We start from the raw sequence: 17,289 nt of genomic DNA on the forward strand, positions 1-17,289 counted from the left end.
AGGGTGTCTCTCCTATGGTGGCTGCAGAGTGCTCACCTTCTGCAGGGTCGCAGGTTCGCCATCCAGGACTGGATTCTGGTAGCCACGGACGCGAGCCTCCGAGGTGGAGGAGCAGTCACACAGGGAAGAAACTTCCAAGGTCTTTGGGTCAAGTCAAAAAACTTGTATTCAAATCAACATCCTGGAGCTGAGGGCCATATACAATGCCCTTCGACAAGCGGAAACATTGCTTCGTGACCTACCGGTTCTGATCCAGGCAGACAACATCACCGCAGTGGCTCATGTAAACCGCCAAGGTGGCACACAGAGCAGAGTGGAATTGGCAGAAGCCATCAGGATTCTCCGCTGGGTGGAAAATCATGTAAGCGCATTTTCAGCAGTTCATTCCGGGAGTGGACAACTGAGAAGCAGACTTCCTCAGCAAACACGACCTGCATCCAAGAGAGGATTTCTTTAGGAAGCCTTCGCACAGATTGCAAGTCAGTGGGAACTGCCACAGATAGACGTGATGGCGTCCCGCCTCAACAAGAAGCTACAGAGGTATTGCACCAGGTCAAGAGACCCTCAGGCAGTAGCTGTAGATGCCCTAGTGACACCGTGGGTGTTCCAGTCGGTCTATGTATTTCCCCCTCTTCCTCTCATACCCAAGGTGTTGAGAATAGTAAGAAAAAGATGAGTGAGAACAATCCTCATTGTTCCAGATTGGCCACGAAGGACCTGGTATCCGGATCTGCAGGAAATGCTCACAGAAGATCCGTGGCCTGTTGCAACAGGGGCCCTGTCTGTTCCAAGACTTACTGCGGCTGCGTTGGACGGCATGGCGGTTGAACGCCGGATCCTAGCGGATAAGGGTATTCCGGATGAGGTCATTCCTACGCTAATAAAGGCTAGGAAGGACATGTCATCTAAACATTGTCACCGTATATGGCGAAAATATGTTTCTTGGTGTGAGGCCAGGAATGCTCCTACGGAAGAATTCCATCTGGGCCGTTTCCTTCACTTCCTGCAAACTGGAGTGAATTTCGGCCTAAAATTAGGATCTATTAAGGTTCAGATTTCGTCCTTATCCATTTTCTTTCAAAAGGAATTGGCCTCTCTCTCTGAAGTACAAACTTTTGTGAAGGGAGTACTGCATATTCAGCCTCCTTTTGTACCTCCGGTGACGCCTTGGGACCTTAACGTGGTGTTAAGTTTCATTAAGTCACACTGGTTTGAACCACTTAAAACGGTGGAGTTGAAAAATCTCACTTGGAAGGTGGTCATGTTATTAGCCTTGGCTTCGGCTAGGCGAGTGTAGGAGTTAGGGGCTTTTATGTGATAAAGCCGCTATCGGGTTTTCCATATGGATAGAGCGGAATTGCGGACCCGTCCTCAATTCCTGCCAAAAGTGGTTTCATCCTTTCATATGAACTATTGTGGTGCCTGTGGCTACGCGTGACTTGGAGGATCCGGAGTCCCTTGATGTGGTCAGGGCTTTGAAAATTTACGTGGCCAGATTGGCTACAGTCAGAAAAACAGAAGCACTGTTTGTCATGTATGCAACCAACAAGATTGGTGCCCCTGCTTCAAAGTAGACTATTGCTCGCTGGATCTGTAACACGATTCAGCAGGCGAATTCTACGGCGGGATTGCCGTTACCTAAATCGGTCAAGGCCCATTCCACTAGGAAGGTGGGCTCTTCTTGGGCGGCTTCCAGAGGGGTCTCGGCGCTACAGCTGTGCCGAGCTACTACTTGGTCGGGTTCAAACTCCTTTGCAAAGTTCTATAAGTTTGATACCCTGGCTGAGGAGGACCTCCTGTTTGCTCAATCGGTGCTGCAGAGTCATCCGCACTCTCCCGCCCGTTTGGGAGCTTTGGTATAATCCCCATGGTCCTTACGGAGTTCCCAGCATCCTCTAGGACGTAAGAGAAAATAAGATTTTAAACCTACCGGTAAATCTTTTTCACGTAGTCCGTAGAGGATACTGGGCGCCCGTCCCAAGTGCGGACTACTTCTGCAAGACTTGTATATAGTTATTGCTTAAATAAGGGTTATGTTATAGTCTCATCGGTCTTGGACTGATGCTATGTCGTTTTCATACTGTTAACTGGTTAGTATATCACAAGTTATACGGTGTTATTGGTGTGGCTGGTATGAATCTTGCCCTTGGATTAACAAAAATCCTTTCCTTGTACTGTCCGTCTCCTCTGGGTACAGTTTCTCTAACTGAGGTCTGGAGGAGGGGCATAGAGGGAGGAGCCAGTGCACACCTGATCTAAAGTCTTTCTTAAAGTGCCCATGTCTCCTGCGGAGCCCGTCTATCCCCATGGTCCTTACGGAGTCCCCAGCATCCTCTATGGACTACGAGAAAAAGATTTACCGGTAGGTTTAAAATCTTATTATTGCCAATACCCTCCATCACCCAATGCTAATTAGTCCCCTACACCCAATGCCAGTAAGGGTGGCATAACCCCCACAGGCCCCACCCCCCACACCCAGTACCAGGAGGAGTGGCATAAGCCCCTCACCACCACTACCCAATGCCAATAGGTCCCTGTGGCCGGAGAGACTAGCCAGCCACACGTGTAATGGCGTCTGCGGCACTGAAGGGGTTAACCCTCGTGCCCAGCGCCATGTTACGGACTGTTTAAAAGTTTGTTTAATTATGTGTTTTACTTTTAACATGTCATATGTAGTGCTCTGTGCACCATTGCAGGAAGACATGTTTAACTGTATCTATTTTATATTCAAGACAGGCTTGGTGTATATTTAAAGGAAAAATGCAGTTACTATAGCTGTCTGAATACGCATCTCTTATCCTCTGGAAATAGGAAGGGGCATGCTAATGGCCCTGTACGAGCAGTGAGGTGTGAAGGACAATACCTTTTGATGTGTAAGTTCCTTAGAGAGAGATGCTAATCATTGGGTTTATGGGCTTGGATTTGATATACGATCCCTGAATGGAAGTTAAAGGAAGGAAGACCGTTTGTTTGTATTGTAGCCATTCCTGTTGTAATCTTAAACACTGAGATTGCCTGCAGATGGGAATGACCAGACACATTTGTATTTTGAAGATATGTGATAAATTTATCAATAGTGAATGTTAATCTGATACCAAACGTTGTCTGGGTGACAGGAAGGAGGATATTGTTTTATTGCACTTATATCCTTGTAAAATGTAATTTATTGGTATTTTGTAAAATAACCTGATTGGTTGGAGAAGACAGGGAGGGCTTACCCCCCTGTGGTACTGTGTGGAAAACTGACATAAATAGGAGACCTGCGTGCCTCCAGAGTTGTATTGTAACATCTTCTTCTGCTGAAACATCTTAATTGTATGCTGTTGCCCCTAGCAATAGGGAGGAGCCTTTTTAAAGGTTATTTGAGCAATAAACACCTTTGCCTCAAGAAGACTGCTTCATCTTGTGACCAACAGGGTTAGGCCAAACCTAGCCCCGTTCTCCGGCTGTCCAGGGAAGCACCTGACGTCTCCAAGCTCCGCCTTCCGCCAGCTACCGGTAGAGGCCTAGCAAGTGGCTAGAGGGGATTCGTCAACACCACACAGCTGTGGTAAGGCAGTGCGTCGGCACATACAGAGCAGAACCGTGGTTCCAAACGCCACAGCAGGTTAGGAGTTTGGTGGTGGCAGCAAGAACCCGCCCACAGCGCAGTGGGTGGAGTCAGTAACAGGCGGTTACTGACGGTAAGCGGGAATCCCCTATGTGGTCAGGCCTCGTGCGGCTGACCTTCCATTCTGTGCGCAGTCAACGGGACGCGGCAAGCGGCGAGTGCTTTCGTACGGTATCGTCCTGTCACAGAAATTGGTGGCATAGAGGTGGGATATTCCCAGGCGGCTTTTCATCACCCGATTGGAGAAGCCGAGTTACTCAGGAGAGGAGTAACTGCAGCGCAGGAGGACGCACAAGATGGCGGAATTCGGCGGAATGTCCAAGGAGGATCTGGAGATCGTATGCCAGGAGAAGGGTGTGGATATCTCTTCCAACGCGTCCAGAAGCGTCATGAAGGCGGCGCTCAGGAGCGTGGAGGAGTCTCATCGGGCGGAGGTGGAAAGCACTGACGGCGTCAGCATCGCAGAGGACGGCCCAACAGTGGACCTTCGTAAGGAACCGGTGAGAACCACAAGCCCCGCCCTCTCTCACAGCAGCAATGTTTCCCAGCAATCCCTAGCAGGGCCAGGATCCCAACGTCCCAGGGGGGGCGTCCCGGATACCCTAGCAGATCGGCTAGCAGAATTGGGGGAAAGGGCAACGGAGCAAGAGCGATTGATCATCATCCAGATGTGGCGTGATGAGCGGGCACCACAGGCCGTGGTACCCCGGGAGCCGTTGTCAGCTGTTGTACACAGATCAGGACGAGTTCAGTTTGCCAAGTTTGCAGACAGTGACGGGGACATTGATGGACATTTGCAAGTCTTTGAGAGGACTTGTAAACTACATGATCTACCCAAGTCAGAGTGGGTGAGACACCTTGTGCCCACTCTGCATGGAGAGGCCTTGGAGGCCTATCGAGGAGTGGCGACGGAGGACTGTGGGAACTACGACGAAGTCGAGAAGGCCCTCCTCCAGCGATTCTTCATCACTCCCGAGTCTTACAGGAAGAAATTCAGAGACTTGCCTAAGAATCCTAGCAGCACCCATGAGCAGTTCGCCACCCAGCTGCGGCAGTACGTGGTGAAGTGGGTGAAGGATTCGGAAGCCACTACATGGGACGCACTGATCGACCTGATCTGCAGGGAGCAGTTCTACCGCCGGTGCGCCCAAGAAGTGAAGGAGTGGGTGCTAGATCGGGAGCCACCCAGCTTAAAGATGGCTGCCCAATTAGCAGACAAGTATGTGGCAATTCGGCCACGGGGGCAGAAGCGCCCCGCCAGCAGCCAGCTCCAACAGACTGTACTACCAAGGGGACCACCCTCTTCAGCTCATCAACCCCAAAGACAAGCATCTGCCAACCCGGGTGCTCTTGGCCAGCAACCGCACCGCAGCGTCCCTGCAACTGATCAGAGATCATCGGTGCCACGACTGGAGAAGAAGTGCTACGGCTGTGGGAAAATCGGACATCTGAGGATGAACTGTCCTGCATCCCAAGCACCCCAGACTCGTGCCCCAAATCCGAGTGCTGGAGCCCGGATCGCTTGTTTGACGAGAGGAGATGAGCCTACAGAGACTGTTCCCCCTCCAGTCAGTCCGATGGAGTGTGGCGAGAGACAGGTGCACTCTGCGGAGAGAGTCACCTGCATGGCCAAACAGCCCCTACACAACATGTGGAGGCACCTGCAGCCAGTCCACGTGGGACCCCTGCAGGGAGAAGGCCTAAGAGACTCTGGGGCCTCAATCACTGTGGTGAGCCCCCACCTTATAGATCCTGCTGCAGTATTGCAGGGTCGCACTGCCACGATCACCCTGGCAGAAGGAACAGAAAAAGCGGTTCCCATGGCAAGAGTCTACCTGGACTGGGGAGCTGGACCAGAGTTGCGAGAAGTTGCCGTCATGGATGGTCTCCCAACTGATGTGGTCCTAGGAAATGATCTGGGTGGTGGGATCGTCACTACGTTTGTTGGCGCCATTTCCCGGAGTCAAGTTCCAAAACCACCGTTGACATCAGCTACTCCAGCACAGCCCAGCCCAGAGGAAAAGACTACAGCTGCTAGACAACTGCCAGCACAGCCAACCACAGCATCAACCAGCCCAGAGGAAAAGATCACAGCGGCTAGATCAGTACATCGACCCCGCATGCCTTTTGCCTCTGGTATGCCTACGTCCCCTAGCAACGCAGAGGATGTCGGTTCCAGCTCGTGTGATCCTGTGGGGGTGCCCAATGATGTTCCTGACCCAAGTGGTTTGCCAACTCCGGCGGTGAGTATGAGAAACCACATTGACTTTTCCATGACTGACCCCTACCAGACTGACCCTAGTAGTCCCCCCCTAGATCCCCCTGTAGAGTGTCCCAATTTAGGAGAGATTGAGGGCCACAGGCAGGAGTTTAGGGAGGCTCAACTCTCTGACCCATCCCCGAAAGGCATGAGGCGCCACTCTGGCAGCGGCCTTGACAGAGTTGGGGCGGGGAGGTTGACCTGGCGGGAAGGGTTAAGGTACAGGGTAGCCAGGAAAGTGGGAGGGGATAGACCAGATAGGGAATGTGTCCAACTGGTCCCCTCAGGGAAAGTTCCTGCGCAACCGGTGTCGGTTGCCAGTGAAACCCCTTTGGACAGCAACCCGGGGACAGACCGTACCCTGAAGTGCCTGACACAGAGCTTACCCTGGTCTGGAATGTCGGATGACGCCCAGACCAACTGTAAGGCTGGTGCCATGCGTTGGCAGCCGGGGCACTCCAGCGGTTGTGTTGTCTCTGGGCCTCTGCCCATAGGAGAACCCTTGCAGCAAGTTGCTGTGGACATAGCAGGTCCCCTGCCTGTGCACAGTGGATCGGGGAAGACATGCAGCCTCCCTGTAGTGGATGCCACACAGGATCCAGAGGCTGGTGGTCTGGCCGCCATCACTGTGGCACAGGTAGCGGACGAGGAGGGAAGAGTAGGCCTAGGTGACAGGGTAGGTTTCCCGAGTCATAGGTCGACGGAGGAGGATTGGAGGGCAGGTCTGACAGTTCGGGCAGACAGTTGCCAGATAGGTATGACGGAGGTGCAGTGCCTGGGGCACCATGTGGGAGGAGACAGGGGTAGGCCCAACCCAGAGGGGGTGGAGGCAACCAGAGGCTGTCCCCGACCCACATCACCCAGACCGGTACTGACCTTAGAACCTGTAAGGCCCTACGGACATGTTGTCATTGACTTTAGTCCTGTAGTGAACCCCTTGACAGAGATGGCTAGGAAGGGCATTCCCAAGTCAGTGGACTTTGCACCCGCTTGCGAGTTGGCATTCCAGTCATTGAAGGAGGCTTGGGTACCCGCTCCAGTGCTGATGGCGCACATTCTTGACCAGGACTGTGTGTTACGAACTATTGCGCCACTGCACAGACTGGGAGCTGTACAGAGCCAGAAAGAGCCATATGGGCAGGAGCACCCTGTGGCCTGGTTGAGCAGTATACTGCTATTGTGGGAGGTGGAGTATGCCACAGTTGGGACACCGTGGGTGGTACTTGTTTGTAACCAGCCCCCCACCGTGGTGACTTACCACCTACCTGTTAGGTGGCTGCAACCTACCTTGGGGGAATTGGACAGACTTTTGTGGTGGAGCCTTGAACTTGGACTTCAGGTGGACTATTTGAACATTGTGCACCCACGAAGAGAGGCCCACTGCACTATGGATGAACTGTCTAGGCCGGAGCCTACACATCCCAGGTAGCGTCCCCTTCAACACAAGGGACTGCGGGACCAGGACCCAAATCGTTGGGACATGGGTCCCTGGTTGACCCGCTTGAATGGGGGGGGGAGGAATGTGGCCGGAGAGACTAGCCAGCCACACGTGTAATGGCGTCTGCGGCACTGAAGGGGTTAACCCTCGTGCCCAGCGCCATGTTACGGACTGTTTAAAAGTTTGTTTAATTATGTGTTTTACTTTTAACATGTCATATGTAGTGCTCTGTGCACCATTGCAGGAAGACATGTTTAACTGTATCTATTTTATATTCAAGACAGGCTTGGTGTATATTTAAAGGAAAAATGCAGTTACTATAGCTGTCTGAATACGCATCTCTTATCCTCTGGAAATAGGAAGGGGCATGCTAATGGCCCTGTACGAGCAGTGAGGTGTGAAGGACAATACCTTTTGATGTGTAAGTTCCTTAGAGAGAGATGCTAATCATTGGGTTTATGGGCTTGGATTTGATATACGATCCCTGAATGGAAGTTAAAGGAAGGAAGACCGTTTGTTTGTATTGTAGCCATTCCTGTTGTAATCTTAAACACTGAGATTGCCTGCAGATGGGAATGACCAGACACATTTGTATTTTGAAGATATGTGATAAATTTATCAATAGTGAATGTTAATCTGATACCAAACGTTGTCTGGGTGACAGGAAGGAGGATATTGTTTTATTGCACTTATATCCTTGTAAAATGTAATTTATTGGTATTTTGTAAAATAACCTGATTGGTTGGAGAAGACAGGGAGGGCTTACCCCCCTGTGGTACTGTGTGGAAAACTGACATAAATAGGAGACCTGCGTGCCTCCAGAGTTGTATTGTAACATCTTCTTCTGCTGAAACATCTTAATTGTATGCTGTTGCCCCTAGCAATAGGGAGGAGCCTTTTTAAAGGTTATTTGAGCAATAAACACCTTTGCCTCAAGAAGACTGCTTCATCTTGTGACCAACAGGGTTAGGCCAAACCTAGCCCCGTTCTCCGGCTGTCCAGGGAAGCACCTGACGTCTCCAAGCTCCGCCTTCCGCCAGCTACCGGTAGAGGCCTAGCAAGTGGCTAGAGGGGATTCGTCAACACCACACAGCTGTGGTAAGGCAGTGCGTCGGCACATACAGAGCAGAACCGTGGTTCCAAACGCCACAGCAGGTTAGGAGTTTGGTGGTGGCAGCAAGAACCCGCCCACAGCGCAGTGGGTGGAGTCAGTAACAGGCGGTTACTGACGGTAAGCGGGAATCCCCTATGTGGTCAGGCCTCGTGCGGCTGACCTTCCATTCTGTGCGCAGTCAACGGGACGCGGCAAGCGGCGAGTGCTTTCGTACGGTATCGTCCTGTCACAGTCCCCCACACCCAGTAGGAGTGACAAAACCCAACCACACACCCAGTGCCGATAGGTCCCCCACACCCACTGCTAGTAGGAGTGGCATAAGGCTCCCACCACCACATCCACACAATGCCAATAGGTCCCCCACCCCTCAACACACCCAGAGCCAGTAGGAGTTGCATAAGGCTCTCACCACCACAACCACACAATGCCAATAGGTCCCCAACCCCTCAACACACCCAGAGCCAGTAGGAGTGGCATGAGCCCCTTACCATCACCACCACCCAATGCCAATAGGGCCCACACACCCCCACACACCCAGTGCCAGTAGGAGTGGCATAACCCAATCACACACCCAGAGCCCATAGGTCCCCCACCCCCAGTGCCAGTAGAAGTGGCATAACCCAAACACACACCCAGTGCCCATAGGTCCTCCACCCCCAGTGCCAGTAGGAGTGGCATAACCCAACCACACCCACAGTGCCCATAGGTCCTCCACCCCCCACACACACGCAGTGCCAGTAGAAGTGCATAACCCAACCACACACAGTGCCCATAGGTCCTCCACCCCCCACACACACGCAGTGCCAGTAGAAGTGCATAACCCAACCACACACAGTGCACATAGGTCCTACACCCCCGCCCCCACCACACCCCCACACCCAGTGCCAGTAGGAGTGGCCTAACCCAACCACACACCCAGTGCTGATAGTTCCCCCACACTCAGTGCCAGAAGGAGTGGCATAACCCTCACCAACCACCCAATGCCAATAGGTCCTTCACACCCAGTGCTGGTAGGAGTGGCATAACCCAACCACACTCCCAGTGCCGATAAGTCCTATGTCAGACAGTTACACTTTCTCCATATTGCTGAACAGTAAATGCAGTGGTTTGGGGTGAATGCGGCCGGTGATGTGCGGTGGTGAGAATCCGCCATCACACATGATACTCGGTAATATACTCCCATAATGAGTCTGCTTTCCCACAGGCCAGACTGGAGGGAAGAGTCAGCCACATGGTGTAATGGAGTAACAGGATGTGACACAGCGTTTGGTGTCCACCTCTGTTCTGTACAACATCTAGCATGCAGCCTGTGAGGGTATCGGGGCCCTGGGTCTGCTGTGGGGTCACAGAAGGGACATGTGTTACCTATATATTGGTGGAAGAGCCAGCACTGTGCTTCCATGCTCCGGACTGCAAACGTTCATCTCCTGGATTTCCTTCTTCAACTGCACCTCACAGTAATAATTCAGAACATCGATGGCGGTCACATCAATGGATGAAGATTCTGGTAGCTGTTTATGTCTGCCTGCTCCAAACCGTTCCTGCAAAAGAAGATAAAGCTTGTTACATTTCCCCATTTATGTGCTACAATATATACTGTATGACCAATTAGATTTTTTTTTTAATTTAGTATTTTTATTAAAAGTTTTGTTTAAAACCCCAAAAAAAGGAAAGTTATGGTATTGTAGAATTACCCTTGTTAACTTTCTTTCTACAAAGTTCATAGGGTCCACAGGAAACATCGGTGTTGTACTGTAGGTGATGAATGAGAGTCAGACACCAAACAGTTAAAGCTTTCAGCATATCCCAGAGGCCAATGCCGCAAAAACCCAGAGAGGCCAGTTGCGTCAGGGTGGGCGCCCTGTGTCGAGTTAACAAGGGTAAGTCTAGCATAACTCCCCTTTTCTTCATCAGGGTTCATAGGTTCCACAGGGAACATCGGAGATGTCCTAAAGCAGTACTTCAAGGCTGGGGACGTGCCTGAGAGGATATAAGAATCCAGTATCCAAAAGAAGCATCCTGGGAGGCGAATAAAGGCATAAAACCTGATAAATGTGAGTATCAAAAACCATGTAGCCGTCTTGTGCAATTGTTCAGAGGACGCGCCATGCCATGCCGCCCATGAGGGTCCTACAGACCGAATAGAATAGGCAGAAATTGAAGCTGGTACTAGAAGGTCAGCTTTAATGTAAGCATGTGCAGTGACCATTCTAATCCATCTGGCCAGCGTCTGCTTATTAGCAGGCCGGCCGCGCTTGTGAAATCCAAAAAGAATGAACAGGGCATCATACTGACTGATGGAGCTCATATGGTCCACATATATACATAAAGCACGGACCACATCTAAAGAATGTTCTTTAGTAGATAAATATGGTGAGTCAAATGCTGCAAAAACAATCTCCTGATTAAGGTGGAATGAAGAAACCACTTTAGGGAGGTAACGAGGCCTAGTCCGGAGAACTGCTCTGTCTTGATGAAAAATCAGGAAGGAGGGATGACAGTAGAGGGCTTCTAAGTCAGACACCCTTCTGGCTGCAGCAATAGTGAGTAAAAATGGCACTTTAGCTGTCAGCCATTTCAGGTCTGTTGACTGCAAAGTTTCAAAGGGAGACTCTTGAAGAGCATTTAATATAACAGACAGATTCCATGGAGCCACTGGAGGGACACAAGGAGGTTGTATGTGGATGACACCCTAAAGGAATGTGTGTACATCAGGTAGAGAGGTAATCTTGCGCTGGAACCAAACAGACAATGCAGAAATGTGTACTTGGAGAAATGCAAGATGTAAGCCTAAATCCAAACCACATTGAAAAAAAAAATGCAAGAATTCTTGAGGATCGAAAGACAGTTGCATCATAACGCTTGGCAGTGCACCACGTGAAGTAAGTATGCCAAACTTAGCGTAGTTTGAAATAACAGCCTTAAAAAATCTTTTAGTCCTTAGGATTGATGACTCAGGATCCACAGCGTCAAAGATAGGTGGGCCTGATCTGAATGGAGACATGGGCCCTGAGATAGAAGGTCCAGTCGTGGAGGAAGTTGAAGGGGTTGCCTCACTGAGAGGCCCTGGAGATCTAAGAACCAATGCCGTCTGGACTTCCAGAATGAGGTTTCCTCCTTCTTGTTTGAACTTCTGTAGGACCTGAGGTATTAGGGTTACCGGAGGGAAGATGTATGGTAGACAAAAAGTCCACTGGACTGACAAGGCATCTGTGAACGCTTCCTGAGGATCGCTGGTGCGGGATCAAAATACTGGTACCTTGTGGTTGTGGCGTGAGGCCATGAGATCTACATCTGGAAGACCCCCCATCTGTCCACAAGGAGTTGGAAGATCTCTGGCGTGAGCATCATGACGACTGAGGAAGTCTGCTTCCTAGTTGAGTACGCCTGGAATTAATACTGCTGATATGGCTGGTAGATGACATTCGGCCCATCGGAGTATCTTCTTGCATTACCATCTTGCTGCGAGTTCCGCCATGATGAATAATATATGCCACTGCTGTGGTGTTGTCTGACTGAACCTGAACTGGTCTGCCTTGGAGGAGAATGCGGGCTAGAGTCAATGTATTGTACACAGCTCTTAACTCCAACACATTGAATGGCAAGTGAGACCCCTCCAAGCTCCAACATCCCTGAAACGAATGCTGTTCAGTTACTGCTCCCCAGCCATGAAGGCTGGCATCTGTCATTGGCAGTACCCAGTTGAGGACCCAAAAGTCGCATCCCCTGTTCAGTTGCTGGTCTTGGAGTCACCAGGTCAATGACAGACGAACCTCGTAAGTCAGAGTTATCATTTGTGATATGATGCAATTAAGTTGGCCATTCAATCTGGAAAGAATCCTTTGCAGAGGGCGACAGTGAATCTGTGCAAGCTCGATCATGTCAAATGTTCACCATCAGTCTGAGAAGTTGCATTGCTGAATGCACCGATACTCGAGGACGGTGAAGGCAGTGGTGTATCTTGCTCCGTTTGGGGGTAATTCAGACCTGATCACTGGGTAGCAATTTTTACACTGCTGCAATCAGATAGTCGCCGCCTACGTGGGGGGTGGGGGGGGGGGAGTGTATCTCAGATGTGCAAGTGTGCGATCGCACATGTAGCAGAGCTGCAAAAACAGATGTTGTGCAGTCTCTGCGCAGCCCAGGACTTACTCAGCCGCTGCGTTCACGTCAGCCTGTTAAGGACCGGATTTGACGACAGACTTCCTCCGTGCAAACGCTTGGACACGCCTGTATTTTTCAAGACACTCCCTGAAAACGGCCAGTTGCCACCCACAAACGCCCTCTTCCTGTCAATCTCCTTGCAGTCGCCCGTGCGAATGGATCCTTTGCACAAACCCATCGCTGAGCGGCGATCCGCTTTGTACTCATGTGACGCACCTGCGCATTGCGGTGCATACACATGCGCAGTTTGTGTCTGAATTGTGTCTGATTGCACAGCAACGATCAGGTCTGAATCGGCCCCTTTGTCCTGTGATAGGTACACTCGTTGACTGGAAGAGTCCAGAAGTGCCCCCACATGTACCATCCTTTGTGACGGAGTTTGGGAGGATTTATTCCAGTTGATTAGCCATCCATGACCCTGCAGGAAGGCGACAGTCAGGTGAAGATGGCAGAGGAGAAAGTTGTGCGAGTTTGCCAGTAGCAGCAGCTCGTCTAGGTGCGGGAGAATCTGAATACCTTGGCGATGTAGGTGTGCCATACGGATAGGGAGGGGGGGGGGAGAGAAGAACGGCACCAGACTCTGGTATGAGGAGCTCTCTAACTGATCCTACATATACCAGATTAGGTCTGCACAGAGGAGAATATACTAAAACTTCACTTTTTATATTATACAGTAAAAGTGAGTTTTAAATACTCACACATATTTTAAAAGGCGAAATATAGATATGATAACATAAAAAAACATGTAATAAAAGATTCACAGGGTCAAATAGTCTATGCTCTATGAGATATAAACACAGAATGTGACGGCAGATAAGAACCACTTGGCCCATCCAGTCTGCCCCCTTTTTTTACCATATTTTTATCTCAAAACTTATTTGATCCTTATTTCTGTGTAAGGATCCTTGACCTTAGGTCTATCCCATGCATGTTACATTGCTCTACTGTCTTATCCTCTACCACCTCTGATGGGAGGCTATTCCACTTGTCCACTACCCTTTCTGTGAGGTAATGTTTCCTCATATTTCCCCTGAACCTCCCCCCTCCAGTCTCAGTGCATGTCCTCTTGTCCTATTACTTCTCTTCATTTGGAGAATGTTTCCCTCCTGGACTTTATTAAACCTGATATATGTGACAGTCTCTACATGTCCCCCCTTTCCCTTCTCTGCTCCACACCATACATAGTGAGATTTCTTAGTCTTTCTGGTAAGTTGTGTAATGTCGGCCATGCAGCATGTTAGTTGTCCTTCTTTATACACTCTCTAATGTATTTATATCCTTCTGAAGATATGGCCTCCAGAACTGGACACAGTATTCTAGATGAGGCCGCACCAATGACCTATATGCTGGCATCATTACTTCTTTCTGCTGCTGATTCCTCTCCCAATGCACCAAGCATCTGACTAGCCTTCCTCATTGCCTTGTTACATTGCTTACCTGCCTTTAAGTCATCTGAAATAGTGACTCCTAGATCCCTTTCCTCCTCAGTAGTTTCCAGTATAGCGCCATTAATACTATATTTATCCTTTATGTCACCTGAAATAGTGACTCCTAGATCCCTTTCCTCCTCAGTAGTTTCCAGTATAGCGCCATTAATACTATATTTATCCTTTATGTCACCTGAAATAGTGACTCCTAGATCCCTTTCCTCCTCAGTAGTTTCCAGTATAATGCCATTAATACTATATTTATCCTTTATGTCACCTGAAATAGTGACTTCTAGATCCCTTTCCTCCCCAGTAGTTTCCAGTATAGAGCCATTAATACTATATTTATCCTATGTCACCTGAAATAGTGACTCCTAGATCCCTTTCCTCATCAGTAGTTCCCAGTATAGTGCCATTAATACTATATTTATCCTTTATGTCACCTGAAATAGTGACTCCTAGATCCCTTTCCTCATCAGTAGTTTCCAGTATAGTGACATTAATACTATATTTATCCTTTATGTCACATGAAATAGTGACTTCTAGATCCCTTTCCTCCCCAGTAGTTTCCAGTATAGAGCCATTAATACTGTATTTATCCTTTATGTCACCTGAAATAGTGACTCCTAGATCCCTTTCCTCCTCAGTAGTTTCCAGTGTAGCGCCATTACTACTATATTTATCCTTTATGTCACCTGAGATAGTGACTCCTAGATCCCTCTCCTCCTCCGTAGTTTCCAGTATAGTGTCATTACTACTATATTTATCCTTTATGTCACCTGAAATAGTGACTCCTAGATCCCTTTCCTCCTCAGTAGTTTCCAGTATAGTGACATTAATACTATATTTATCCTTTATGTCACCTGAAATAGTGACTCCTAGATCCCTTTCCTCCTCAGTAGTTTCCAGTATAGTGACATTAATACTATATTTATCCTTTATGTCACCTGAGATAGTGACTCCTAGATCCCTTTCCTCCTCAGTAGTTTCCAGTATAGTGCCATTAATACTATATTTATCCTTTATGTCACCTGAGATAGTGACTCCTAGATCCCTTTCCTCCTCAGTAGTCTCCAGTATAGCGCCATTAATACTATATTTATCCTTTATATCACCTGAGATAGTGACTCCTAGATCCCTTTCCTCCTCAGTAGTCTCCAGTATAGCGCCATTAATACTATATTTATCCTTTATGTCACCTGATATAGTGACTCCTAGATCCCTTTCCTCCTCAGTAGTTTCCAGTATAGTGCCATTAATACTATTGTCAAAGTCGAAAAATATAGCGACCTATGATGCCTTGTACTAACCCCATGCGCTTGCCCGCTCCACGTTCTCTCCCGTGCGTGCGCATATTCGCAGTTGCGTGACGGCGCCTCCACGGTCGTGCGCTCAGGCGCGTGGTATGCGCATTTACGGTAGAGTTTGTGTGCGTCTGGCGGGCGACTCGATCGTTACATAGTTAATCTAAATAGTGTATTTTATAGGTTATGGTCCCCTTAATAAAATCAGTAAGTTTGCTTAGTGTAACTGGTTCATGGACAGAGAGATCCCTCTTTACATGATACGAAGGGTCAGACAGGTTTTGAGCAGTTGTGTTTAGTATGCAACGGAAGAGTATATTATTAGCAACATTCCGGTGTTGGTTTGAAGGAGATTAATCGCTCCTGCGTATAGTTATATTTATAAGAAGTTTATGGACATTTACTGTATTTGCAGTTCATTATCCATGCGGCGGGAAACCTGAGATTCCCTCCCACCTGAGCAATTTGAAATAGTCACAGCCCACCTGTTCGAATCAACCTATGACCTTTCGTTATAATGTGAAGACAGATTCCTGTGTCCAATGAACAATGAGATTGTAGGGCCCTTTGTAGTGTACTGTATGTTGTGTATATAAGAACAGCCAGCCTGGGCCAGCTCAGTCTTCTCTCCACAAAGGTTTTCATCATTGACTAACTAGAGAGCTGGTTCCAGGACTGCGCTAGCGATCATTCCCCACGTGTGTAAGTTCTCTGTGACCAACTTATTCTCTGTCTGTATTTGCCATACTCTCTCTCTCTCACTGTTATTGTTTAGGATTAAGACGCTATTGTATATTTATGTCCAGTTATTCTGTTTAGGTGTTTTATGTTAGTGCTGTAGTGTATAAGCTGTTAACTGTTTTCCCCTTTTTCATACAAATTATCGTAAGTAAAGGTTTTGGAACCTTAGCAAGGAGTGTGTGTTTTACTAGCTAGTATAGAGGGTTTCTGAGCGTCTCAATCGCTCAATCAGCTTTTATAAAATAGAGGTTAATCAGCGTTACATTGTGTTAACATTACAAGACCAAGGTTTACAGTATAGGCTCAGCCTTTCAGTGTGTTGCATACAAGGTTTACTGTGTGTCACCCTGTGAGCGTCTGCGCCGCTCGTGTTCCTCTCGTGGACACAGCGTCCGCTACGCTAGTAGCGTAGCATTACGAAGCTCGGGCCGCCTATAGCGTGCTCGATACCCAGCGTAAGCCATGAGCGAACGTGCCGCTCGTGCGTCTCGACCACGGCCTAGCGTCTGCTACGCTAAGTGCGTACCATTACGGTACCCCGTACGCCCATTGCGTACTGAGTCTCTTACCAATATATAGTGAATGTTATAAGATAAATTAATTAGCTTTATCAATTGGCGGCTCGTCCGTCCTCCACATATCCGCTCTAGCGAACACAAGCAGACTTTATCTGTCAGCAAAGGGCGGGAAGGCGTATCCCTTTGTATCCGTGTTGATGGTGAGGGATACGGTAGTGCTGACTAGATAAGCGTCTGCATCGCTACGTTGTAGGGGTGCTGGTGGAATCCGGAACCGGAAGGTAAGAACAGTACGCTATTGTTTTTTAAAACGGTTTCATTTTTGTTTGGTACACATTGCATACGCAACACAAGCACACACCTGTATTTTCATTGGTATTTTCACATCTCGCCTTCCTGTTTGCCATTTATCATTGATAACGGGCTGAGAAAGATTTGTTGCTATTGGTAGTTAAAAGTAAAAATTAATACGTAAGGAAGTAATTTGTAAAACACGCACACGGCTCTGCCTAAGATACAAGGAAGTTCTGTGTGGTGCTCGGTAAATGATTACAGTTAAATATCATTTGCATTGATAAAAACGTGTTACTTGTGTTACTGTGGACGTGTCTGGCCTGTGTACACGTGTCCCTAACAAAGGGCGGGACAAGCGTACGCGATGCAAGGGCTTACACACGTAGCGTATATTACGCAACGGAGCGTATGGGTACGCC

At 48.8% G+C, this 17,289-nt stretch overlaps 1 protein-coding gene across 2 annotated transcripts in view; it reads right to left on the reverse strand.

The window, feature by feature from the left end:
• The window catches only part of LOC134928736 (uncharacterized), a 372,583-nt gene that overhangs the window by 35,373 nt on the left and 319,921 nt on the right, over positions 1 to 17,289 (reverse strand). Inside the window, exon 9 of one of the 2 annotated variants that reach the window (XM_063924751.1) lies at positions 9,788 to 9,963. The exons of the other annotated variant lie outside the window; for it this stretch is intronic. Within the exon in view, the coding sequence (XP_063780821.1) occupies positions 9,788 to 9,963 (176 nt within the window). The remainder of the gene's footprint in view (positions 1 to 9,787; positions 9,964 to 17,289) is intronic. 2 annotated transcript variants of the gene reach the window in all.

Source organism: Pseudophryne corroboree, chromosome 5 (genome assembly GCF_028390025.1).
Source record: "Pseudophryne corroboree isolate aPseCor3 chromosome 5, aPseCor3.hap2, whole genome shotgun sequence".
Lineage (NCBI taxonomy): Eukaryota > Metazoa > Chordata > Amphibia > Anura > Myobatrachidae > Pseudophryne > Pseudophryne corroboree.